Source organism: Augochlora pura, chromosome 5 (genome assembly GCF_028453695.1).
Source record: "Augochlora pura isolate Apur16 chromosome 5, APUR_v2.2.1, whole genome shotgun sequence".
NCBI classification, from domain to species: Eukaryota; Metazoa; Arthropoda; class Insecta; order Hymenoptera; family Halictidae; genus Augochlora; species Augochlora pura.
Window position 1 is genome coordinate 14,600,015 of NC_135776.1, and position 23,649 is coordinate 14,623,663.

At 36.8% G+C, this 23,649-nt stretch overlaps 1 protein-coding gene across 1 annotated transcript in view; it reads left to right on the top strand.

Annotated features, from left to right (window-relative positions):
- The window catches only part of Ih (hyperpolarization activated cyclic nucleotide gated potassium channel Ih), a 233,206-nt gene that overhangs the window by 179,121 nt on the left and 30,436 nt on the right, over window positions 1-23,649 (top strand). The window contains exons 5-6 of the mRNA XM_078180819.1: window positions 17,254-17,417; window positions 23,035-23,171. Of these exons, the coding sequence (XP_078036945.1) occupies window positions 17,254-17,417; window positions 23,035-23,171 (301 nt within the window). The remainder of the gene's footprint in view (window positions 1-17,253; window positions 17,418-23,034; window positions 23,172-23,649) is intronic.

Genomic DNA, 23,649 nt, shown 5'->3' on the forward strand with positions numbered 1-23,649 from the left:
GTGGCTGGCGACTTTGATTTTGATAGCCTTGAAGTATGCTGTCGAGGACATTGTTTTGAGCGGCTTCTCCCTAGACATATTTATTTTATACTGTATATCGTATATTTTATGTTATGTATTCTGTATGTTATGATTCTATATTATATGTTTCTATATTCTATGATTCTATATTTATAGGATTCCATATTCTATGATACCATATTTCAGGATTCCATAGTCTATGATACCATATTTCAGGATTCCATAGTCTATGATACTATACTCTATGATTCTATTTTCTGCGCTTCTATGATCTACAATACCGTATTCTATGATTCCATATTCTATGATTCAATATTCTATGGATCTATATTCTATGATACCATATTTTAGGATTCCATAGTCTACGATACTATACTCTATGATTTTATATTCTGCGATTTTATAGTCTATGATACCATATTCTATGATTCCATATTCTATGATTCCATATTTTATGATTCAATATTCTATGAGTCTATATTCTATGATACCATATTTTTGGATTCCACAATCTATGATACTATATTCTATGATTTCATATTCTGCGATTCTATAATCTATGATACCATATTCTATGATTTCATATTCTACGTTATATGTTCTATATTATATGTCCTGTTTTCTATATTCCATACATAGTCTATATTTTATATTCTATATATTATATTTCATACACTGTACTCTACATTCAATATCCTACATTATAGCATACGTATAATCGTGTGCCTCGTATAGAACATCCAGCACAAAAATTCCCACTCAATTATTAATTACTCGGTTAATAACAATCAAAGCAACAATATGCACAAGTATTATCCATGGAGTCCGATTCGGTACATCACAATGCATCAACGTGTATAGGCGATGGGAGTAAAACAGTGCCCCTGGAAGTCACTTCAATGCGCAGGGCCGACGATCAACGCTACTTGAGAATAATTAATTGAGTCGTTATAGCGCGCAGCGGACGATCAAACGTATCACGTCGAGCTCATTAGCCGGACACTTTGCGAGCGGTCTTAGAGGTCGGGTGACACGAAGGGGTGCTGAGGCTGATTTGATTTTTTCAGAACGTTCGAAGGATTTTTCGAGTGGGCGTCTCCTCTTCCATTAAAAGAAACTATCATCGAATTTCGAGGGATCGATCTCTCCTCCCCCCTTAGCTTGCACGCAATTAACCTACAAATATTCGTGTATATTAATTACACGTGTATCAAACGAGTTGCGTGTACGATCATTATTTTGATTTTCTTCACGCGTGACTTTGTTGCTATTAATTAATAGTTTTTGGCGATGGCTATACTGCGGTTTCCTGTATTTTTGATAAACTTAAATAAGCGAAACTTAAAACAATATAAATATGAATAGAATGCGTGTTTGTTTTATTTTTAGTTAAGGAAATTGTTGAAGACAGAAGTTACTGTTTGTTTTATATTTGTTGCAATTGGTGAAGATCGTTTTTATTTTGCGTAAATTATAGTGGCAATGGGCAAGTGATCTTTAAAAATTTGAAACAGCTGAAAGAATAATTTAATTAAATTAAAAATGTAATTAAAGGAAATCGATAAATATTTGAAATTACTAAATACAGATATCTTCCGATCAGTGCCATTGTTGCACATCATTTTTTCCACAGATTCTTCATAAGAAATCACGCGATACTTATCACACAGCTCTTCAAAAATGTTTAATTATTAAGTTAACTATTACTGTAGCGAATGCAGAATTTAATTCGATTGTTGACTGCAATATTGATTAGATATTTCGATGTAAATCTTCTCCCAGAGTTTTCCTATTTGTTAACTCTGTCGTACAAAGGTCATTGTTGAAGTTGCCACAGACCCGGTGCTCAAAGTAGCGGTAGGTGCAATTAGTAAAACACATTGAACTGCGGTCTTCGGTCTATCGGCTGCCGCATAAGGAAGCATCTGTAACGAATTACGCGGTTTAACGGACAGAAGCAATCGCGGCGACGTGATCGACGCCCGGACACGGGAGATAGCAGAGAGCAATGAGGTAAAGGGACCGACAAAGAGAGAGAGAAAGATGAATAGACATAGAGAGAGAAGGAGAAATGGACGGACAGACAGAGAGATTGAAAAGGAGAGAGAGAGAGAGAGAGAGAGAGAGAACGGAAAGAGCGACCAAGAGAAATACAGTGGCCTTAAAAAGTGTTTCAAGCTAACAATGAAATTTTTACAGAATTACCAGTATTTAAACTATTATAATTTCGTTAAATAAATCGTACTCATTCTACAGTCGCATAATTACCAGCACTTAAATCATTATAGCTTCGTGGAAAAGATCGTACTCATATTAATCCGTCATTTATTATATTATATAGAATATTTTTACATGTACATTACAATATATTACAATTTTCTATCGTGACTGAGTGTACCATAAATACATCAGAGTGATTTACAATGGCGTCACATTTTGAAAATTCAGGAAATATAAGAAGGACGATTGAAATAAATGATAAAGTCACTAGATACTAAATTATTTTACTCTAAATTAACTAAATTATTTTTATATTGTTATGTTTGTTAAATGTTTGTTAAATGTTCTGTGACAAGGTGAATTGCATTGCCATGATACCAACCCTTTCTCGTGTAGACTGAAGCGTCCATAAAACTCGATGCACGACTTTTCCTGACCGTTTCATTGGGCCACGAATGAGAAGTGCATTAAGAACTTTATAGTAACATAAGGTACAGTCCGATGGTTTTACGCGATCCATCACGGTCCCCATTTCAGTTGCATAAAACAGCTGAGCTAAATCGCACGTCAAATTTGGAGGGGTCGTTGCGAAAAGGGAGCATCAATCTTCAATTCCATGGGACATTCGTCCACGAAAGGAATTTTCCAGTGTTCCCAGAGACGTCTCAATTTTTAAGGTTCCTTTTCGAAGGAAGACGTACTTTTAAATCCTTATTATTTTTATATCAAGCAGAGATATTTGAGAATTATTAAATTCTTCGTTTAGTTTCAATTTCTTTCTTCATTAAAGAGTGCTACAATGTAATATAATACGAACAGTGTTAAATTACAAGGCAGCCAATAAACTTCTCCAACTATTACTGGAGTAATATTATATTCTATATATAATATTATATATTGTATATATTATGTATATACTGAATTATTATTATTATTGTTATTATTACTATCAAATTAAGATTATATACTAAGCTGTTAAAAAGCTATATATTGTGCTCTCTCTTAATTATATATTAAGAAATTATATCTACGATTTTTATATATATATATCTAATTGTATACTATTATTTCATATACAGAACATTACATATTAGAATTAAATACTGGAATAACAGTCCTCCAGCGATTGTAAAACGAACGCGAACCGGTACGCAGGCGTAGCAAATTTGATTCGCGAATTTCCGGGAAACTCTGCATCGATATCTCGCGATCCGTGGCGCGAGACTTTTTAATTCCTGGTCGCCTACGATTCACAGGTGAGCGGGGTGCAACGTGTTCTAACGGCTCGCGCCGTCGTATTCGAAACGAACGAACGATATTTAAGGTAACGATCTGTAACTTATGAACGGCATTGTACGATCGCGGTGCACGTGGAAGCGTCCGTGGCGCATACACGTACACGCGATTACATCGATTAGTAAGAATCACCGTGAAATAGTAGCCACACACTCAGCCGGCGCATACAGGCGTGCCGAACAATACTGCGGGGTCGTCCATTGTCTGGCAGAGGATGCTGACATAACCAGAAGAGCGACCGCGTGCGTCTCGTTTTATAGCACGATGCAAATTTCAGGCTTGTCGATACACAGAGGCTCCAAAATGTTTTCGAACGCCGTACGATTTTCGATTCACGTGGGATTATCGATAGCAAAAGCTGTTTGAATTACGTGTAAACGAATTTTCTTGTTACATAAAAACTGCCAATATTTCTATGTTCGCGGTGTCTGCGAATTTTTAAAAACAAATGCACAGGTATTTATTTGTTTATTTGTTTGTGTATTTAACAGTTCTTTAAGCCAGGTGGTTTATGGAATTTTTTTGGTCAATATTAAAGGGAATAGTTCACTTTCTTCTTTTTTAGTTCTTTCTTTTTTAATATGTGATTGTAAAAAGAGAGGAGAGAAGCTATCGTAGTTCCTTATTTGAGACTGTAATGCAAATTTTAGAAATGCATTAGGAATTTTTTGGTAATTTATGTGTACTGAAAATATTTTTATTCTTTTTATTTCCACTAATAGAAAAATTTAGAAAATTTTATTTTAGTGTGTAGTATAATATAGTATGGTATGGTATATTATATTATATTATATTATAGTATAATATAGAATTGTACAGTATGACATAGTACAACAAGGTACAATACAATATAATACAGTACTGTACGATATAATACAGTAAAATACAGTAGAACACAGTAAAATAAAGTACAGTACAGTATGATACATTAAAATACAATACAGTACAATATAACACCGTACAATACATTACAATAGAGTACAACACAGTAAAATACAGCACAATGCAGCATGATACAGTACAGTACAATATAATACAGTAAAATACAGTTCAGTACACTGTAGTATGGTATATTATACACAGTATATTAATTAAATCAAGTATAAAAGATTGACTGTATTAATTACATTATACACACTACACCAATTAAATCTATCCCCTTCTTAATTTCTCAAATTCTCCCTACATCCGCTAAGAACTTTCTCACTTCCAACAACCAAAAATTAATCACTATTCCTCTCTTTGCCTCAATTAAAATTCTTGCCCCACCAGAAACACACACATTAAAATAACAAAGACTCCCAGATCCACGCGGATCTTTCTCGTCTGTAAATTCGTAAATCTTGTAAAACACCGAGCAGTTCGAAGCACGGAAATTCTCGACGGGATTTTCTCCCTCAGGAATTTGCTTTTATTAATGCACGAGGTACAAAAGTTCGGTTTGTTATTCCAGTTATTCAAACGAACGCACTTCCTCGGATGTTCGTAGCCACGTGGAATTGGTTTCCTTCTGTCGCGGTTAAATTGTAAAAGAGAAGACGAGGGGGGGGCAGAGAAGATGGGATGCTTATCGAAAAAAAGGAGATATTTATCGAAAAGAGAAGGCGCTTATCGAAAAGAGGCGACGGCCGGATCGCGAGTTATTCGCCTCGAGACAGCAGTTTTCTTAGCAATCGAGCAAACGATTCCAATGGTTCTTTCCCTGCAGGAAAATATTTGCAGGATATTTCCCGGGGATTTGCATAATCTTTGTGTATTCATTCGGACGGAAGCTATTTTGAATAATGCATAATAAAAAGCGCGTCCGCGCTTTAAGGGGGGCTGCCGTTTTAATTTATGTCCGGCAACTTCTGAGGGGAAAACAGGAAACATAAGGTTCTAGGGATTGCGGAACGCAATTGGGCACGGCCAGCGATGCAATTTTCGTCCGTGAAATCTGACCGATCGCTATTGAAATTGAAAGTGTATAATAAAGTATTAATAAGGGGTCAGTATTACGTGAAAGGATGTAATGTAGTGGAGGGGACGCCTTAAAATTGCGTCGCTTGTAGAAGACGCTTCCAGGTGGGTGTGTCTAGCAGATTAATTTGCCAAACCCATAAATCATCTTAATGAAAAATAAACTCGGCCGAATCGCTTAACGCGCGCACCTGCAAACGCAGAAACACCTGCGACGGATTAATCATCCGAAAGCAAACTCGTTTAAAGGAAACTATGAATTTATAAAACCCATTGTGACCGGCGAGCTGCGAAATACCCGTATGCAATTAACAAATCTGTCGGGAAATGCTGTGTCAGAGTAAACAGTAGGCGGCAGACTCGAGTTAACAATTTTAAGAAAATGGTATCAATTATCTTGGACCGGCCTAGACGAATTTGTTCGCAAATATCGCAGACGTTAGTTCGCTATATAATAACCGAAATACTTTCTTATCAATTTTTATTATCACTTGAAATGGAAACGAAAAAGCTCTCTTTTCGCTTTTCTCTTTTTTCAGTTTTTTTATCTGACCCTGTAATAAAGATTTAAAGTTATTTATATTATTAAATTTTCTAAAACTTGAAACTGATAGCAATGTTGCTTTGCTAAACATATTTTCGGCGTCACTGTTTTATATCGAACGTTAATCCTCTCTATATAACGACAGTTAATTAATTATTAACCAATTTATAGTCGAGGATCGATCCTCGAAAATATTAAATATTAATGCAATAGAAATTTTAATTTGGTATGATTATTGTAATGAAAAATATCGAGTATCTTTTAGATCAATTTTAGTTATTAAAAGACGTACGTAAACAGTTTTAATAATCTAAGTAAATGAAATATTAATATATATACATATAGTATAATATAATTGAAACTGCTTTATAGAAAACTTAAAATTGATATTAAAAATAACAACGATAATACAAATATCAATAACATACAATAATAATATTAAAATATAAAATCAATAATCACCTCTTAATTTTCCAGAAACTGGTCCCTGCTGTTATAATTACAATTTTACGAACAAATATTTTTACAGCCTAGACAAACCGAGTCAAGACAATTGTTTAAACTACGCCGAATAACGAACGAATGCTAATTTCCCGCATGAAATTTTCTACTAGACTCCGCTCGAATAAAAGTACGATAAAAGACAGAGTGCAGCTGGAGTGAAGTAACCGGTGCACCGGTGGAGCTGCAATATCATTAAAACGGTAGAATTTACGGGCCTATAGGGCGCCGAGAAAAATTGCGATACAGGGGGGGTATTATCGCGAGCGCGCGATTATTTGCCCGCCGTGTTCATCGGTTTCTAGCGTGTGTCGAACAAATTGACTCCCGTATTTCATGTTTTTATCGGGCGACATTCGACACCCCGTATTTCCACGTTGGCCCCGGTTTAACTTGCATCGAAAACTCTTCGGGAATTAATCAACGTCTTCGGGATTAACGCGAGCCGGCTCTTCAATATTTCACGGGCGCGCTGCAGCATCGCCGAGTTCTCCTACACAGATAGCTACTTAGCCGAATGGATCTCCGGGATGTCGTTAAAAAGATTAAACGGCGCCGGCTATGCTCTAATTAAAAATTCGAACTTCTAATCTGTTCGACAGTTCGACTCTCTTTCGTTGGCGAGAGACGAGTGTCAACTAATCAAGCATTTCATAGAAATAATTTTATATAATAATAGAAACGACTGTATATTTTCTTTTAATTAGAATATCTGTTTTGGATAAAATAAAAATATGTTTGCTTGGCTATCGTTTATTTAGCATTAGGTCACTCAGTTGGGAAAATTATAACCAATGAATTTGATTTATTTATCTATATGTATATAGAGAGAATATAGAGAGAATACTACAACTGAGTCCAATTATTAATTATTATTTATTATTAGTTATTATTATTATTTACTTACTACTATTTACATATTATTTACTACTGTTATTTATTATTTATTATTCATTAATTACAAGTTTCATTGACGAAAGAGTAAGAATAATGACCCGAGGTTGTAGTAGTTATAAAGTGGACACTCAGATTCAGTCCATTTATTAATTATTATGTATTATTCATTATTACAATATTATATTATATTATTTATTATAATACTTACTATTCTTATTTACTTGCTACGAAGTATTATTTATCATTTATTAACAAAAAGTTTCACTAACAAAAGGTGAGAATAATGACCCGAGGTTGTGCCAGTTATAGCGAGAGCACTGAAATTCTGTCCATTTATTAATTGTTATTTACTATTCATTATTATAGTATTATATTATATTATTTCTCATTATACCAACTACTCTTATTTACTTACTACGATGTATTATCTACTATTTATTAACAAAAGCTTTCACTAACAAAAGAGTAAAAATAATGACCCGAGGTTGTGCCAGTTACAGAGGGAACACTGATATTCCGTCCATTTATGAAACACCCTGTACATAAACTGTCCTAGAAAGACAGAGTCCGACGATCCCCGCGAAACGGAGAAGCAATTTTCGCCGCGCTGATTGAGAATACCTAATGAGGTGTTCGCGCGTGTAATCCCCTCCCCCGGTTCGGCGTTCCTTAAATATACATGCAACACAGCCGACCGGCTTCGTAGGAAATGTATTGATAGCCGGATAAACTCTGAAAATAATTGCATGTGTCAGAAGTGGAGGCTCGCGAGAGCGGGTTATTATGCGCCCTGTTATTCCGTAGCCCCATTAACGCTCCGGAAAAATTAACAAACCCCGCTAAAAATAGCGGCTTTTACGGAATATATTGCCAGAAGCTCCGAGGGTCCGTCGTGTTGCTACGTGCAGTCTCCTTCCCTGTGTGTACTCGCCTACTTTTTAATAAACATTGCTTCCCGTTAACGAAGACAAAGTTAAGTTTTTCGTTAATTTTAACATCGTTCATTCTTCATTTTAACTTATTTTTATACAATTTAGTTGTTCCATGAAAAATGCTGAGAAATTAATATCAGTTACTCGTTACTAATATTAATTACTGTTAGATTGTTTAACGAATCGATAAAACAATTCGTTGAAACTCTCTTTCGTATTTGTTATTGTTGTTTAAGTAACTATAGGTACTTTTTTAAATGGTATAAAACGTTTATAGTGAGCAAATTGCATTCTTGCATTTTGTACTTAATCAAGTAACACGATAGCAACAAAATTTAACAAATTCATCTGATGGGTATACTTAATGATTGTAAACGATATTTAATTAGAATAAAATAATATTAGTGTACACAAAATGGACAGTGGCGCGTTTAATATTTATTGACATTAATACCCAATGCAATATTATATATTATATTATAAGCTCATATAATACTCTTTTAATAATTATACATAGCGTTTAATTAAAATAAAATTCTTTAAACATATATGATAAACTAAGTATCATCTAGTAGTTATTTTTAATGGTCCCTTTTATAATGAAAAATACTAAAAATACATGCGATCCTTTTAATTCGTAACTGCATACAAATTTTAATCAGAATAAAATACTACAAATGTGTATAGATAATACAAACACGTTTATGATTTTCTTTTATTTATCACGCTGCTTTGTCGACAGAAGTATATCACGTGGTACGCCGGCGATATTTTTAAAAAATATGTTCACAACCGTAATTGTAAATTCCGTTCGACGCGGGAGGCTCGAACCCGCGTCACCCTGAAAATTGAGAAAGACGACACAGAGCGAAATATTTCACGGCATCGCGAAGTGCAGCCCCGCCATAATTTCAGCCCTCTTTTGCGAGCGCACCTGCAACGCGTCTCGTTTTTCTTTCGCGTTTAATGAAACCACTCCCCGCACGAATTATGTATTCGGTGTCCGCCGCGGGGAAAAAACCTACGGAACCCACGTTGCTGTTTCTATCGTTCCGTTTGTTAACGCGATGGTTCAACAATGGAACGCTGCCCGGCCGCGGAGATCTGTCAAGTTCCCGTTGCATAATTACATTCTTTGAAATTAATTCAACGAGATAATCATCCTGTCGCGACTTCTTTTCGTTGCGCGCCGCCTCGCGCAGCCGGCGGTATATTACACGAAGAAACCATTCAATGTTTCTTTAAACAATTTCGTCCGGACTGCCGCGTTCGGAATTTACTTTTCAGCGTTTTGCTTCGTTAGATTGTTGCGTTGCGCTGTTTTTGTAATTACCGTGGTGGAACTTGGTGGAAAGAATTTAGTCGTTAACGTTTCTGGAGGAACGTTTCTACGCGATATGGAGTTCAGTAACAATCAGGTTAATAATTGAGGATTTTAACTCGTTAGACTGGGGTGATTGCTGGAGTTATTACTGTACAGATGCATTTTTACATGTCAAGAATTAACTTGGGTTAATTGATTTCTTATGGTTTATAATAACTGATGAATAGAAGAGCTATGAATATGTAAAAGTTTGTAAAAATTGCTCAGGCTGAGAAATAAAAATTCAGGCGTTTGTTAATTCTTTTGTCTGAGGCTGTGACAAGTTTAAAAACATCTATAAATTCGATCAAATATCTGCAACAGTTTTGTATACATAACTGACGAATAAATGAGGTATGAATAAACTATTTTTTAGAAAAATTGCTTAGGCTGATAAACAAAAACCCATGCTTCTATTAATTCTTTCGTCTGATCCTATGACGAGTTAAAATCGTCTATAAATCCAAATAAATATCTGCAAAGATTTTCTGTTTACTGTCTAATAACTTAATCATTATAAATAAATTAATTAATATAAGGCCTTGAAAGATTCGATTCGTTGTCTCTAATATCGAGAAATTATTTGTATTAAATATAAATTAACTGAAACGAAAATAGCAATCGAAGATGCAAAGGAAGCAGCGAAGTAATTAAAACATTGAATTAAATTATATATTAATAAAAGACGGAGTTTTTGATTATAAAGGGCCAGAAAATGGCGCGCAAAAGCTGAATGCCTAGAAGTCTGCGGGATTTTGAGAAAAAAAGTCTGAATTTTTAGCTGGCAAAGTTCCCTTGTCAAAACCATTAAGCGAACGGATTCAGATTCTCTCGAGAGCGGTGTGGGCGGGGGATGAGAGAGAGAGAGAGAGAGAGAGACGGGAAGAACGAAAAAAAGAAAGAAAGAGGCCGGTTCTTAGAGAGTGCAGGTAAACCAGGAAAGTTTTGATGTATGACCCCTTTACCTGCTGAATTGCTTGGCGTAAATGAAGACGAATGGCGGAACCGAGGAGAGAAAAAGCACCGGGTACCATGAAAATGCTTATCCCTCCGACGAAGCGACGTACCAATGGTTCAAGAAACTTTGCCAGTATATCCAGAACTCTTCGAAGACGAGTAACTTCGCGCTGAAAAAATTCCCCCTCCCTTGCAGACATTTAAAAGCCGCAGAGGATCGATGGAGTCTACGTGGAAGCCGTGTATACGCGATTTCATCCCTTCTTTTCCTAAATAAGTATCTTATTCGCATCTTCTACTGATAAACAAAGTGTTTTCTTGTTAAAAATTAGAAATCATGCTGGACGGAAATATTCAAGAGTGGGTTGGTTTTATTGAGGAAATTGTTAACTCTTTGGATTTCAATGTCGTAGATGTGGCGATATTATTATATATTTAGTAGGGAATGGATTGATTGATGACGTTCGTTTTATATTTATTACAGGTTTGGACGTCTTGCGATGTCTTAGTATGTTTTATTTTGTAATATTATGTTTTAGACGTTTCATTTCGGGCTTGAAGCGGCGTCTAATTGGAGATGTCTTTGAAATGTTTTTAAAACCTTTCTGAAATGTCTTTAAAACGTCCCAAAGACGTCTTAAAGACGAATTAAAGACGTCTCGTAACGAACATCTTAAAGACGACTTAAAGACATCCCATAAGAGATGTCTTAAAGATGCATTATATTCGACTTTTTAAATGTAGCTTAAAGACGTCCCATAATAGACGTCTTAAAGATTTGCTTTAACAGACGTCTAAAAGACATCTTAAAAACATGCCATAAGAGACGTCTAAAAGACAACTTAAAGACGTCCCATGAAAGACATCTTCAAAACATATCATAAGAGACATCTTAAAAACATGCCATAAGGGACATCTAAAAGACGACTTAAAGACGTCTCATGACAGACACATTAAAAACGTACCATAACAGACATCTAAAAGACGGCTTAAAGACTTGGACATCATTTTAACGTCTGAAATAAGACAATATAATCTTTAAGGCACAATAATTTTTGAGACGCCTGAATTATGTCTTTTAAAACGTCCCGAATGTCTTACACCAAACGTCTCAAAGACGTCTTTATTCTGTCTGGCAATACTCATGTCCTATACCAGACGTTTTAAAGACGTTTTTATTCTGTCTGGCTATACTAGTGTCAAAATAACATTTCTTTTTAATTATTATTTTCCTATTTTATACCATAAGCTAATCATACAATATAGATAAATGAGAACACAAAACATTTTCATAATTAATTTATAGAAAATGTTACAGCAGTATAATAATTTTTATTTCAATTAGACTCTGTATAGCAACGTCATAATTTTTGTATGATTACCAGATTTGTTTATATTTAAAGAATCGTTAAAAAAGGTATCCTGCGAACGCCATATCTATCTTTGTATTCTGTTCTTCATTATCTACGGCAACGTGCACGAAATTTTTAATTGCAGCAGTAATTACTCGTAAAAACCGGCAAGTCGTCCAATTAACGCGTCGCGAAACATAATTTTTACATTTTGACAATTTTACTGTTTGCAAACCGTTAATGTCCTTTGTTCTTTGAAACGAAATGTATGTCTCCGTGTGAAACAGAGAGATACGAAAGAATGTCAGCCATATTGGCGCAAACAAACTTGTTCCCCGAAAAGCTCAACTTAATCAGTGAAACGTGGAATTTTACAAAATGATAAACTTGATTTACATAAAGGTAGATTTGATTTAAAAAAAAGAAATGTAAATTAAATTTCAAGAAACGTGAATCAGAAATTTAAATGTAATTTTTAAAAAATTCGAGTACAATTCTCGAAACCACCAATACAATTCGATCAAAAAAGGAGTAATACAATTTGCAAAAGGATAAATTTGGACTGCAAAACTTGTAATAAAATCAGCGGCACGACAGCGGAGCCTAGCGCTGCGAGGTAAATGAAATTCAAGCCGCATAATTTGTGAAAACTCTTGGTACAACGCGCTCCGATGCATAAGATAGCAATCCCGCGGAAACGCGGCAACCATTAATGCAAAAGCAAGACAAATTAATATTGAAACGTAACATCTTGCGGACGCCAGGCGTCGGTGATTCCGTCTCGGCAGAGACGAACGAAACAGGGCGGCGGTGTGTAAAAACGAATTTTTGTTCGCGACGGTTGGCAAGGGAGGCGCCTCTCTCTCTCTCTCTCTCTCTGTTCCCACGTCAGCCCGTCCCTTTCGTTTTACCATGCGGAATAAGTCAGTGAATTTTGCATTCGGAGATTTGCATTTCACCGCGTAACCCACTTGCGACCAAGGCCGAGTCCCGCTTCCTTAAACCAGGCATTCCTGAACTCGAGCTTACGCGCGGCAGCTTTATTCGATCGCCGAGCCGCGCGGCTTCGAACCGCGAAACACCCTGGCCAGAAATTTATTTTCATTCCGTTTCCTCGAAACACGTGTTTCTCACGACCGTGTCCACGCTTGCCGGATTATTTCTCTGTCTTTAATCCCAGCCGGAGGATCCTGGCGTTTCCGCGCGACGCGTCGACGAAGCAACCCCCTTTTCATTAATTCTTTCAGGCACGCGGATTTTAAAGGAATTAATACTGAAAGTTTCGCATGATATTCTTTGACGCTAAAGGAGACGCTCGGCGTCTGGCAAAATGTTACTTAAATTTTCTTGTAAAATCTCAGGTTTCAATTATAAAATGATGTATTAATTTTAGCAAGAGTTCACTGTAATATTAATCGAAGATGAAAATGGAGTGTTTCGATTGCTTGGTGCAACTATAATCAACAAACTGTGATATAAATTATGAAATAAAAATGCAGCTTCGGTGTAACTGTAATCAACAAACTATGATATAAATAAAAGATATTAATGTGAAGCATTTTCACTGCTTGGCGTAAATATAAAATAAATAAAAAATAGAAACAAAGCGCTTCGACTGTTCGATGCAACTTAAATACAAAATCTATAATATAAATAAAATGATTAAAAATACGACACCCCGGCTACTCGATGCAACTTAAATGCAAAATCTATAATATAAATAAAATGATTAAAAATACGACACCCCGGCTACTCGATGCAACTTAAATGCAAAATCTATAATATAAATAAAGAGATTAAAAATACGACACCCCGGTTACTCGATGCAACTTAAATGCAAAATCTATAATATAAATAAAAAGATAAAGATTAAAAATAAAGCGATACAACTTTAAAAAACAAGCTTACAATATAGATAAAGAGGACCGAACAGCTCGACATAACCTAACACAGCTTTGACAAACAGGCTATAACATACAACACAAAATCAAGATTCAGCATTTCGACCGCAGGCTATGAACGGGTGAAATCAGTATCGCGCGCATGATCTGCGAAGGCAGTGAACGCGGGAGCAGAACGGGAATTGTAGTCGAAAACGCCGGGGCAGAACGCAGTGGTAGGAAATTGCATGGGGTAAGGGGTGCGGCGGAGGCGGTAAGAGGGAAACCCGTGGGTGGGCAAACAACTACAACTACTCGAGACTTAGCCGTGAAGGTGTCGCGGCAAGTGGAGCCGCGAAAGGCTCGCGTTCATCGGTGCGTGCTCGCGAAGAAGCTCTCTTCACGGGCTTTCGTACACCGTCATCCATACAAGCTTGCGGAGCCGAAACGACCCGGCCGCTTGGAGTAGCTTCATGCGAGCTACAAGCACATTTATTGCCCCGGTGTAGCAACGTTATTACTCGGCGAAGTGGGCCAATGTTGCCGGCTCGGCCTGGAATCGAACTGATTAAAGCGGAGCTTTTAGAAATTGAGCCTCCCTCGTCTTCCCTCGTCTTTCGAGCTTCTCGCCATCGCTCGAATCGTTTTTTCCTCCACCCCTCCCGCCCCGAAACTCGCGCCCTAGGGACCTTAAACCTTTACAGACCGATAGACTACAAATCGGCTTTTCACCGCGACACCAAGTTTCTGAATCGGCTGTCATGGCGGCCAATAATTTGTTACCCATTATTGCGGCATTGTAACATAATTTTCTAAATATTATAATACCATTTGCAATAGATAACATAAGTAAATTAGGTAAAATAAATACTGTTTAATGCTAACGTTATGGAAATAGAAAAATGATTACGATCGAATGACTGGTCGATATGAGGAAGTGTTAAAATTGTTGCAGTTCTAAAATTATAATGCAAGCACACCAAAGCATACCTCTGTTTGCGCAAACACGGGGAATATCGGGTTTCGCGGTTGTTTCCGAGACACCCTGTAGACGGGTATCGTGTTACAGGGTTAAAGATGTTTAAAGACGCTTCTGTCAGATGAGAACTGGAAAGAACTAGCTGGAACAGGTCGGCATTAGCGTACGGCGATAGAAACCACGCGGGAATTAGTCGTAATTGATTCAAAGCGGTGAAAATTGACAAAATTCAAGGAGGAGGAGGAGGAGGTTCAGATTATGGTTGTCGAGCTGACACTGTGTAAATTACAACAAACGTTATCTCCAGAAATTGTCGGAACCCTGTTCGCAGCTTTATAATCGCGAACATTTAACCCTTTCGTTGGGGCAGTTCGTTCCGTCACGGACTGGGTCGTTCATAGTCTTATATTCCATTATATTATATATTATATATAATATATAACGTAATTGTATAACATAATATATAATATATAATAATACAATATAATATTATAATGTATTCTATTGTGTTGTATTGTATCGTAGTGTATTGAATTTTATTGTATTATACTTTATCATATAGCATTGCATTTTATTGTATTCTATTATATTATATATATTATATTTATATAGTATTTATTGTATTATACAATATAATATTCTATTATGTTATACTTTGTCGTATTGCATTGCATTTTATTACATTCTATATTATATCATATGTATTATATTTACATGGTACTAATTACATTATATAATACACTATAGTATTGTACTTTATTGTGTTCTACTTTGTCGTATTGCACTGTATTCTATTGCATTTACATAGTGTAGCACGCCGGCTATAGTCGGCATCCGTAACGAAAGGGTTAAAAGTAATGCGAGCGGATCGAAAGGAGGTCCGTGGTGGGGACGCGGGCTTACTAATTAAACGGGCGACCTTGAAGGAAACAAGACCCAACCCCGACACAATTTCGCCTAGTGTTCTCTCCACGTGTCTTCGAGGGGAAAAAGGCGTCGCCGTTTCCGCCTTTCCGGTCTGAATTCCGCGGCGGGCGGGTAATCCTTCTACCAGAGCTGCGATGAATCGCTGTTTTCTTTACCCACCGGCGACTCTGTATGACCTAATGATTCCGCGAGGTCGTTCTAGGTCAGCCAGGATCGCGAAGAGGCGTATCTGGTGCGCGATATTTTCGTGCGTGCACGCGGAAAACAAACCGCCGCGGCTCTGCATTGTACACCGTCCGGTTCATTCGGACGAGCAAATCGATCGAATCGACTGGAAACTGGACGATGCCGCCATTTTGCCCGCGCCATCCGTCATTACACCGGTCACTTCGGCGATGGAAAAACGCGATACGCTGCTCGTCGAATTCAGTATTTCGTTCGTCGACGGACACGTTGTTAACGCTAAATCGCCTCGATCGAGGCGCTACCGTACGGCGAAATGTTTATTTCACAATTTTTCCAGTATAATTTTTCGAAATATTAAGGGTTGTTTCGTAACGATCTGTTCACGTGTTAGGTTCTTGTGAATCTATTAGGTCATGAGTACGTTGACGAAGACATTAGTGATGTTGTTTTTATAAAACTTCAAACTTTTAAGCCATGATTTGCAGTTAGGCGATAACATTAGTTAATTGTATAAAATATCAGTGTCGTCAATCGTCAGAATTTTCCTCGTCTGGTTTGTTAGAAAATTGTTTTACAATTGTTAGGATTTGGATAATTTGCAGATCAACTCTGGGAACATGGGCGACTTATTAATAATGAATATAGAATTATATATAACATAAATATTGAATATAGTTTATCTAAAAGCAATAATCAAGTATCTTCTTTAGCCCTGATATCGTAAAAATACTTGGCAAGCTATTTTAGTGCTATCGTTAGACGTTGTAAAATAATTACCGCGATGATCGAAATTTTCAAATGATATGAAGGCTTGACCTCAGTCGTTTCAAATCCTCTACACCATATTAAATATATAAATAGATCCTATGCGGGTCGAAATTAATTTTATAATTTTATTAAATGCGAGATTAGGGAAAACACCCTTTCTTAAAGTTTCGATTTATGTGACGCGATAATATGTTTTAATTTTAAGTAAAAATAAAAGGAATAAATAATTATAAATAGTACGAATTTCTGATTCTAATTAGAGTAAGTAATTATAAATAATAAGAGTAAAGAATTATAATTCTAAAGCTTTGATCGCTGATACTAGACATACGGACCGTAAAGGGTTCAGTAAAATTGAGATTCTGCAATTTCAAAATACGGCAAGATGCTCGATGACCGTAATGCAATCTATACTGTTTTTCAATAGATTTATGGTAACGAATTAACGTTGGCTTTCTATTTTAATTACAGATTCTACTGGGACCTCTGCATGCTCCTCCTGCTGGTAGCAAATCTGATAATTCTGCCAGTCGCCATTAGTTTTTTCAATGACGACCTAAGCACTAGGTGGATAGCCTTCAACTGCCTTTCCGACACGATATTCCTCATAGACATTGTCGTCAACTTCAGGACAGGTGAGTTTCGCCTTTCACTTCATTACAATCTATTTAGTTCTAATGATAATCGCACCCCTTCGTTTTAATATAAATTTAGAAGGGAAATTAGAAGAAGGAAAATTTACTATTATCGAATATATAATAGTTGAATGTTCTCTGATGAAAATAGAATATGTAAGCGAGTTAACAAACGCGTTTATTTATATTTAAAACTATTGCGTAAACTATGAATGCATAAAGAACCACAGTATACTTATTATTAAACTCTTTTGTTCAGTATATTTTCATTTCGTTCCAAATTCAAGCAATAATTCTTTCAATTAAATTTTCCGAAACATCTTTGTCAATTATTTCTCTTACATTTCAAATATGAAAAAACATCCGTTCAATATAATAATTATAAAAACAACTGCAGATATTCCAAATACAAAAGCTGATGAATATTATGAATTTTCTTGCTAGCAATGCATTGGAAAAATGAAAATAAAAATCCCAGTACAACATTCTCGGTTCGTTCAATATATTGCGATAACAATTGAGTTCCCTAGCCTAAGTAATTAAACATTCACGACACCTACATCCAAATACGTTCTTCCGGTATCTTCCAGTGGCTAAAAAATAACGCAATAAAATTCGCTCAGCTAATCAGCATTACCGCATAAAAATTCAAATCCTTTTACTCCAAATTCAATAACAGACACTGTTCTATCCGTTCGTTAACAATTTAAGTTCAAACCCTTTTAACTAACTTATTAATAAAGCACATTTCGTCCGGTTCGTTTATTTCACGTCGCGCCTGCTCGACAGCAATTAGCGGCCACTCGAAGCGCAACATTGTCGCGGATCTTCGCCGCAGATCCGACAACCCTTTCTCCGCCTACCCTCTCTGAACGAAATAATAAATCACGTCGCGAGGGGACCGCCTAACAATAAGCGAATAAAATGTTCGCGGAAAAAACGGGCCATTGTCTCGAATTCGTGGGAATCTCGTTCGACGGGAACAATGTTCCCGATGTCAATGAAAAGGCTAAAATTTCTCCATAGAAATCGGCGCAGCGCGGCCGATTCGCTGACTGAACGATGACAGCGAAACTTCGACGATATTTGATAACGTGTTCCCTCGCCTCCTACATCCTCCCCCCTATTTCTTTTCAAGAAAAATTCGCCGAGCCGCTTTGCACAGTTGAAGACTTTTATCAGCGGCGTCGAGTAAAATACATGAACGAAACTCGGCGATCCTTCTCTCTCTCTCTCTCTCTCTCTCTCTCTCTTGCTCTCTCTCTCTCTCTATTGCTCTCTCTCTCTATTGCTCTCTCTCTCTCTTGCTCTCTCTCTATTGCTCTCTCTCTCTTTCTCTCTCTATTGCTCTCTCTCTCTTTCTCTCTCTATTGCTCCCTCTCTCTTTCTCTCTCTATTGCTCTCTCTCTCTTTCTCTCTCTCTCGTTGAATCTCTTCGCTTAGAATGATCAATCCACAACGAACAGTAACCTCGTATTCGATGCAGAAGTTCGCATTGTCGTGGGAGAAGACATGGCGGAGAGAATAGCCGACCTCGTTCCTCCTCTTCTTCGTTTTTCACCGTCTCGAGAGCCATAACAGGCTTATTATTTATATTTCCTCCCAAAAAACGTTTCAAATCTCAGCTTTAATATTTCATACTCGTTCAGTTCTTTGTCGTTCCCCTTTTTATTTCTGTCACCGGAATATGTGGATGCATAGCGTGTGGCTGTATTGTTCGATTTAGTTTCGGTAATAAGTCGATAATTTTGTTACACGGAGAGTGTATATGGTGTAATAGTTTTCTATGTAGAGTTTGAGATTTTATTCGAATCTAGGAAGAGATTCTAGGAAGATCTAGAAGATGTTAATTATTTTATTTAAAAAGCGAAGGTGACTCGAATTTTGATCAATAAGTAAAAGGAATGTAGAATTGATTATATCCCCAATAATTAAATAATAATAATATCCTCATAAAAGATGTGCAACTTCTGTCTGGAACATTTTTTCGTGTAACAAGTATTTTATGAGATATTTGACGTTATTGTGTCGCGCAGCTCGCCCTGCATATTAGATAATTTATGTGATGATGAAGATCTGTATATAATTACGTTAGTTCTTAAAATTTTAATTCCTTCGATTTAGTATAGTGCTGATAATGAAGCAAATTATATTTTAATAAATGAGAAATAAAAATATTCCATAAACAACACCCCTTGTATTGTACAATATTCTGAAAGATTAAAAATCTACAGTTTCGACAATTCTCAAAACTTGAATTCCCAAAATTCAATGAACTGTTTCAAAATGAAAAAAAAATATATCCAAAAGAAGCTAGAAATAAAAATATTGTACAAAGAACACCCCTTACATCGTCCATATAGATATATCATACATCTTACGACACGCTTAAAAATGTACAGTTTCGTCAATATCTAAAAACTCTCCTTAAGATAGATCTCTGTTAAAACGAACCCCTTTTAAAAACTACCTCTCCATAAAATTGTTCGAACAGCAAATATCCCGCGTGTCCCCGTTCTAATTCTCTCCCTCCTCGATCTGAAAGACCGTAAGACCATAATCTCGAAGAAACGCGATCGGCTATTCGGTGAAAGAAAATTCCCCGACTACCGTTCTTTTGTTCACCGGCTCCGCCGTTTCATCGTAGACTCTGCCAACAGCAGCTTCCCCTTTAAAGTCAACAATTAAGAAGTTCTTTCTTTTGAAACGCCTGCCCGAGCTCCGTTGGGCCACTGACACTGACACGGCTATATGAAAGGGCGGCCAAGCTGCAGACACCCTTGGAACAACATTACCTAATCGCGAGCCAGGTGGAAAATGACGGGAAAGTCATTTGCAGAGTTGAAACGATACTTGCGAGCGTTACTGCCAGTCTCTTAACCGGCGCGTACCTATAGACCGTCTGCGAAACCGGTCGCAAATTTCATTCACACCTTTTTCAATCTTGATGACGATACACGTTATTGTAAAATATACGTTTCTCAACATTTTCGCTATTATTTTGTCGTCGTCGAACCTCTCTGTTGTTATTAATACGTTAAATTACGCGACTGTCGTGCGCGGATGACAGTCATTTTTAGTAAGCTTTTGGAGTTCGTAATTATTACTATGACAAATTTTCGCTGTTTTATTACAGTTTTGTTAATTAATATTTTACCGTGTGTTATATAATACTGTACTGTCCTGTATACTGTACTATTATATGTATACTGTATTATTATAAGTATACTATACTATGCTATGCGCGATACTATTATATGTATAATATACTGTACTGTATTCCGTACTATTATACGTACGCTATATTATACTGTACTGTATACTGTACTATTATATGTACACTATACTATTATACATATACATATAATACTTTGCTACACTATACTATAGCACTATACTATGCTATACTATATGTATATTACACTGTATTACTATACCGTATTGTACTATTACCACACTGTACATAGTGTGACGAAACATCCGACGATTCCGGTGGCCCGATTCGAGTTTCCCAACGACCGTGTTCGAACGGCAGTGCGTCGACAGGCTGCGACACACGCTATTAACGTTGTTCGACACGCGGAGATCGCTCCGCGGGGCTCGCAGACGTTTCGTTATTACCGGCTGGCCGGGGAATTAATTTGAAACGCGTTCGAGTTGGTCCCAGGAACGGGGAAATTGGGTCACGTGTCCTCCGCCGCGCCCTCCCGCGATGCAAAACCATTGTACGCGGGAAACCGTGTACGTGGGGCCGCGTCGATTCGCGATTGTTGCGAATTCTTGATCCAGATTATCGGCCGTCGGCCAATATTACGTTCCACGGGTTGCATACTAACGCCCCAATGCATCCGATGACCGAGTCGATCGGGGATGAAATATTTGTATGCTAATGGAGGCCTTCGCTTCCGGTGGAGCCGAAAGGATGAGCGTGCTGTTGAATTAGTCAGGAATGGCCGGTTCTTTCCAAGCTGACGACGGGGGCATTGCTTTATGGTCAAAGAATCGTCCGTCGACGACGAGCCTTCTGAGTATAGTGATGTCATCTCGCTATAGTAAGCATAGCGAGAACGATATAGTAAGCATAGCGAGAACGATATAGTAAGCATAGCGAGAACGCCATAGTAAGCATAGCGAGAACGTCATAGTAAGCATAGTAAGGGCTTTCTCGTTGGGGACTCGTATCTCAGCAGTAAAACGTTAGCAAATCAGAGAAGGGGAGTTTCTATACTTGTCTCTATAGTGCTAAACGACTAGACGTATGCTCGCTATGGTGAGCCATTACTGCGGCATGGAGCTTTTGTTACTGCAATAGGCTACCCTCTCTCTCTCTCTGATATTAGAATCTTTTGTTATATAACAGTACATCTACCGAACTGTAAAATTGATTAGCACACATTTTATACAGTTTTTTTATAGTATAATATAATAATACAGAAGAATATAATTTAATCATTTTCTGAGAAAATACCTTAATTGTTCTAATTTTAAGATAAGAAACTAGTCATTTAACCGTGGTAGATTTAATGTTAAATATCCTTTTCACCTGTAATCAGCTCAATTCAAAACGAATTGAATACAAAACGATTTATTTATCACAAATCGACATATTTAGCGGTGCAAGAAACTGTTTTCTCAAACGTTTTATAATAAACGTCAAACGGTTTCCAATAATCGCGTATAAATCATGGTTGAAAGTGTGGGGTAGATTATGGGTGATTGCATTTTGTTCTTAATTCGTAGGATATACCGGAAATGTTATTCTAATGGCGAGACGATTTAGCAGCCGAGATTAGGGTAAAATAGTGCTACAGGGCCGAGTCCTTCTAATGAATCCAGAAAGTTCATTTAGCTGAGGAGCGTCTGGGAGATGCATCCTCGCAGCCGAAAGAACCCACCGAATATTCGAGTCATCCTGCCGGGATGAACTGATTAAAAGTGACGGTGCAATTTATTCGGTTCGTTCGCTTTGATTGTCCTTCATTAGTTCTGAAGGAGCTGGAAGGTTGATCGTGCGATTTTCTGAAAGGACGGTTCATTTAAGACGCGTGGCTTCTACGGGACGTTTTATTTTATCAATGCGTCGGTCATAGTGCAATTGTAAAAGACAATTAACCTTAAAGCAACCGGGTGAGGTCTATTTTCCGGCGACTTTTTTTAACAAATCTTCACCGATTCGTGATATATAATTTTTAAACAACATTTATAGTTATTTGCGAGAGAATTTAAGCATCTTTTTAAACATAATTGTAATCTGTTTTATAATTGGACCAAAAGATTTCTTTAACTTATTAGAAGAGTTTAGTTGATTCAAACAATATTTAATAAAATTTGGTCAAAGTCTGCAATTCGTTTGAACGATAAAAGATATTTACTTATTTCTTATTCTAGAATTAAATAAAGGAAGTTAACAATCTTTTGTCATTTCATTCGATTTGCGATAAAAATTATTCACTAAAATAGCCCCTTACGTAAATAATAAAAACATTATGCGATCCGATGCATTTCTTATGAAGTTGTTTCATTTGTAATAAGTTGTTAAACGACAGTTTGCGAGTAACAAACATTTTTGCGAGAAGCGACATTTTTAATCACGCTTCCCTGTTACATCTGTTTCCAGGTATAATGCAGCAGGATAATGCCGAACAAGTGATCCTAGACCCGAAGTTAATCGCGAAACACTACCTCAGGACTTGGTTCTTTCTCGACCTCATTTCCTCCATACCACTAGACTACATTTTCCTCATATTTAATCAAGTAAGTGCATATTAATATGTCTGCGCCCCGGGGCACGTGTTCTTTGTTTTAATCCGTTTGCCGGCGAGCTCCTTTTATATAATTAATCTTTTCCTCCCGCGCGCGAGCCTACGCGCGCGAGCCGCTCGTTCCAATTAGACTCATCAAAGACTCTACACGTTCGAACTCTATAAAATATTCCTAATTAACCGATTACGCTGCTCAAAGCTCAACAATAATTAGGTATTACGATTATGTAATTATATTCCGTTTACAAATCATATCGTAAGATTTCAGAAGAACGTGGAATTCCAATTAAATGAATCCGATTGTTTTGATGTTTATTCTAAAAAAAAAATACGATGATTTATAGTCATATTTGTGAGATTGTTATTAATTAATTTTCTCTGTTCTTTATGTTTCTTTTTTATTTCGGTAAAAGTTGCGAAATTTGTTTGATTTAGTATATTGAATGTGGAAGAGTCTTTAACTATACTCT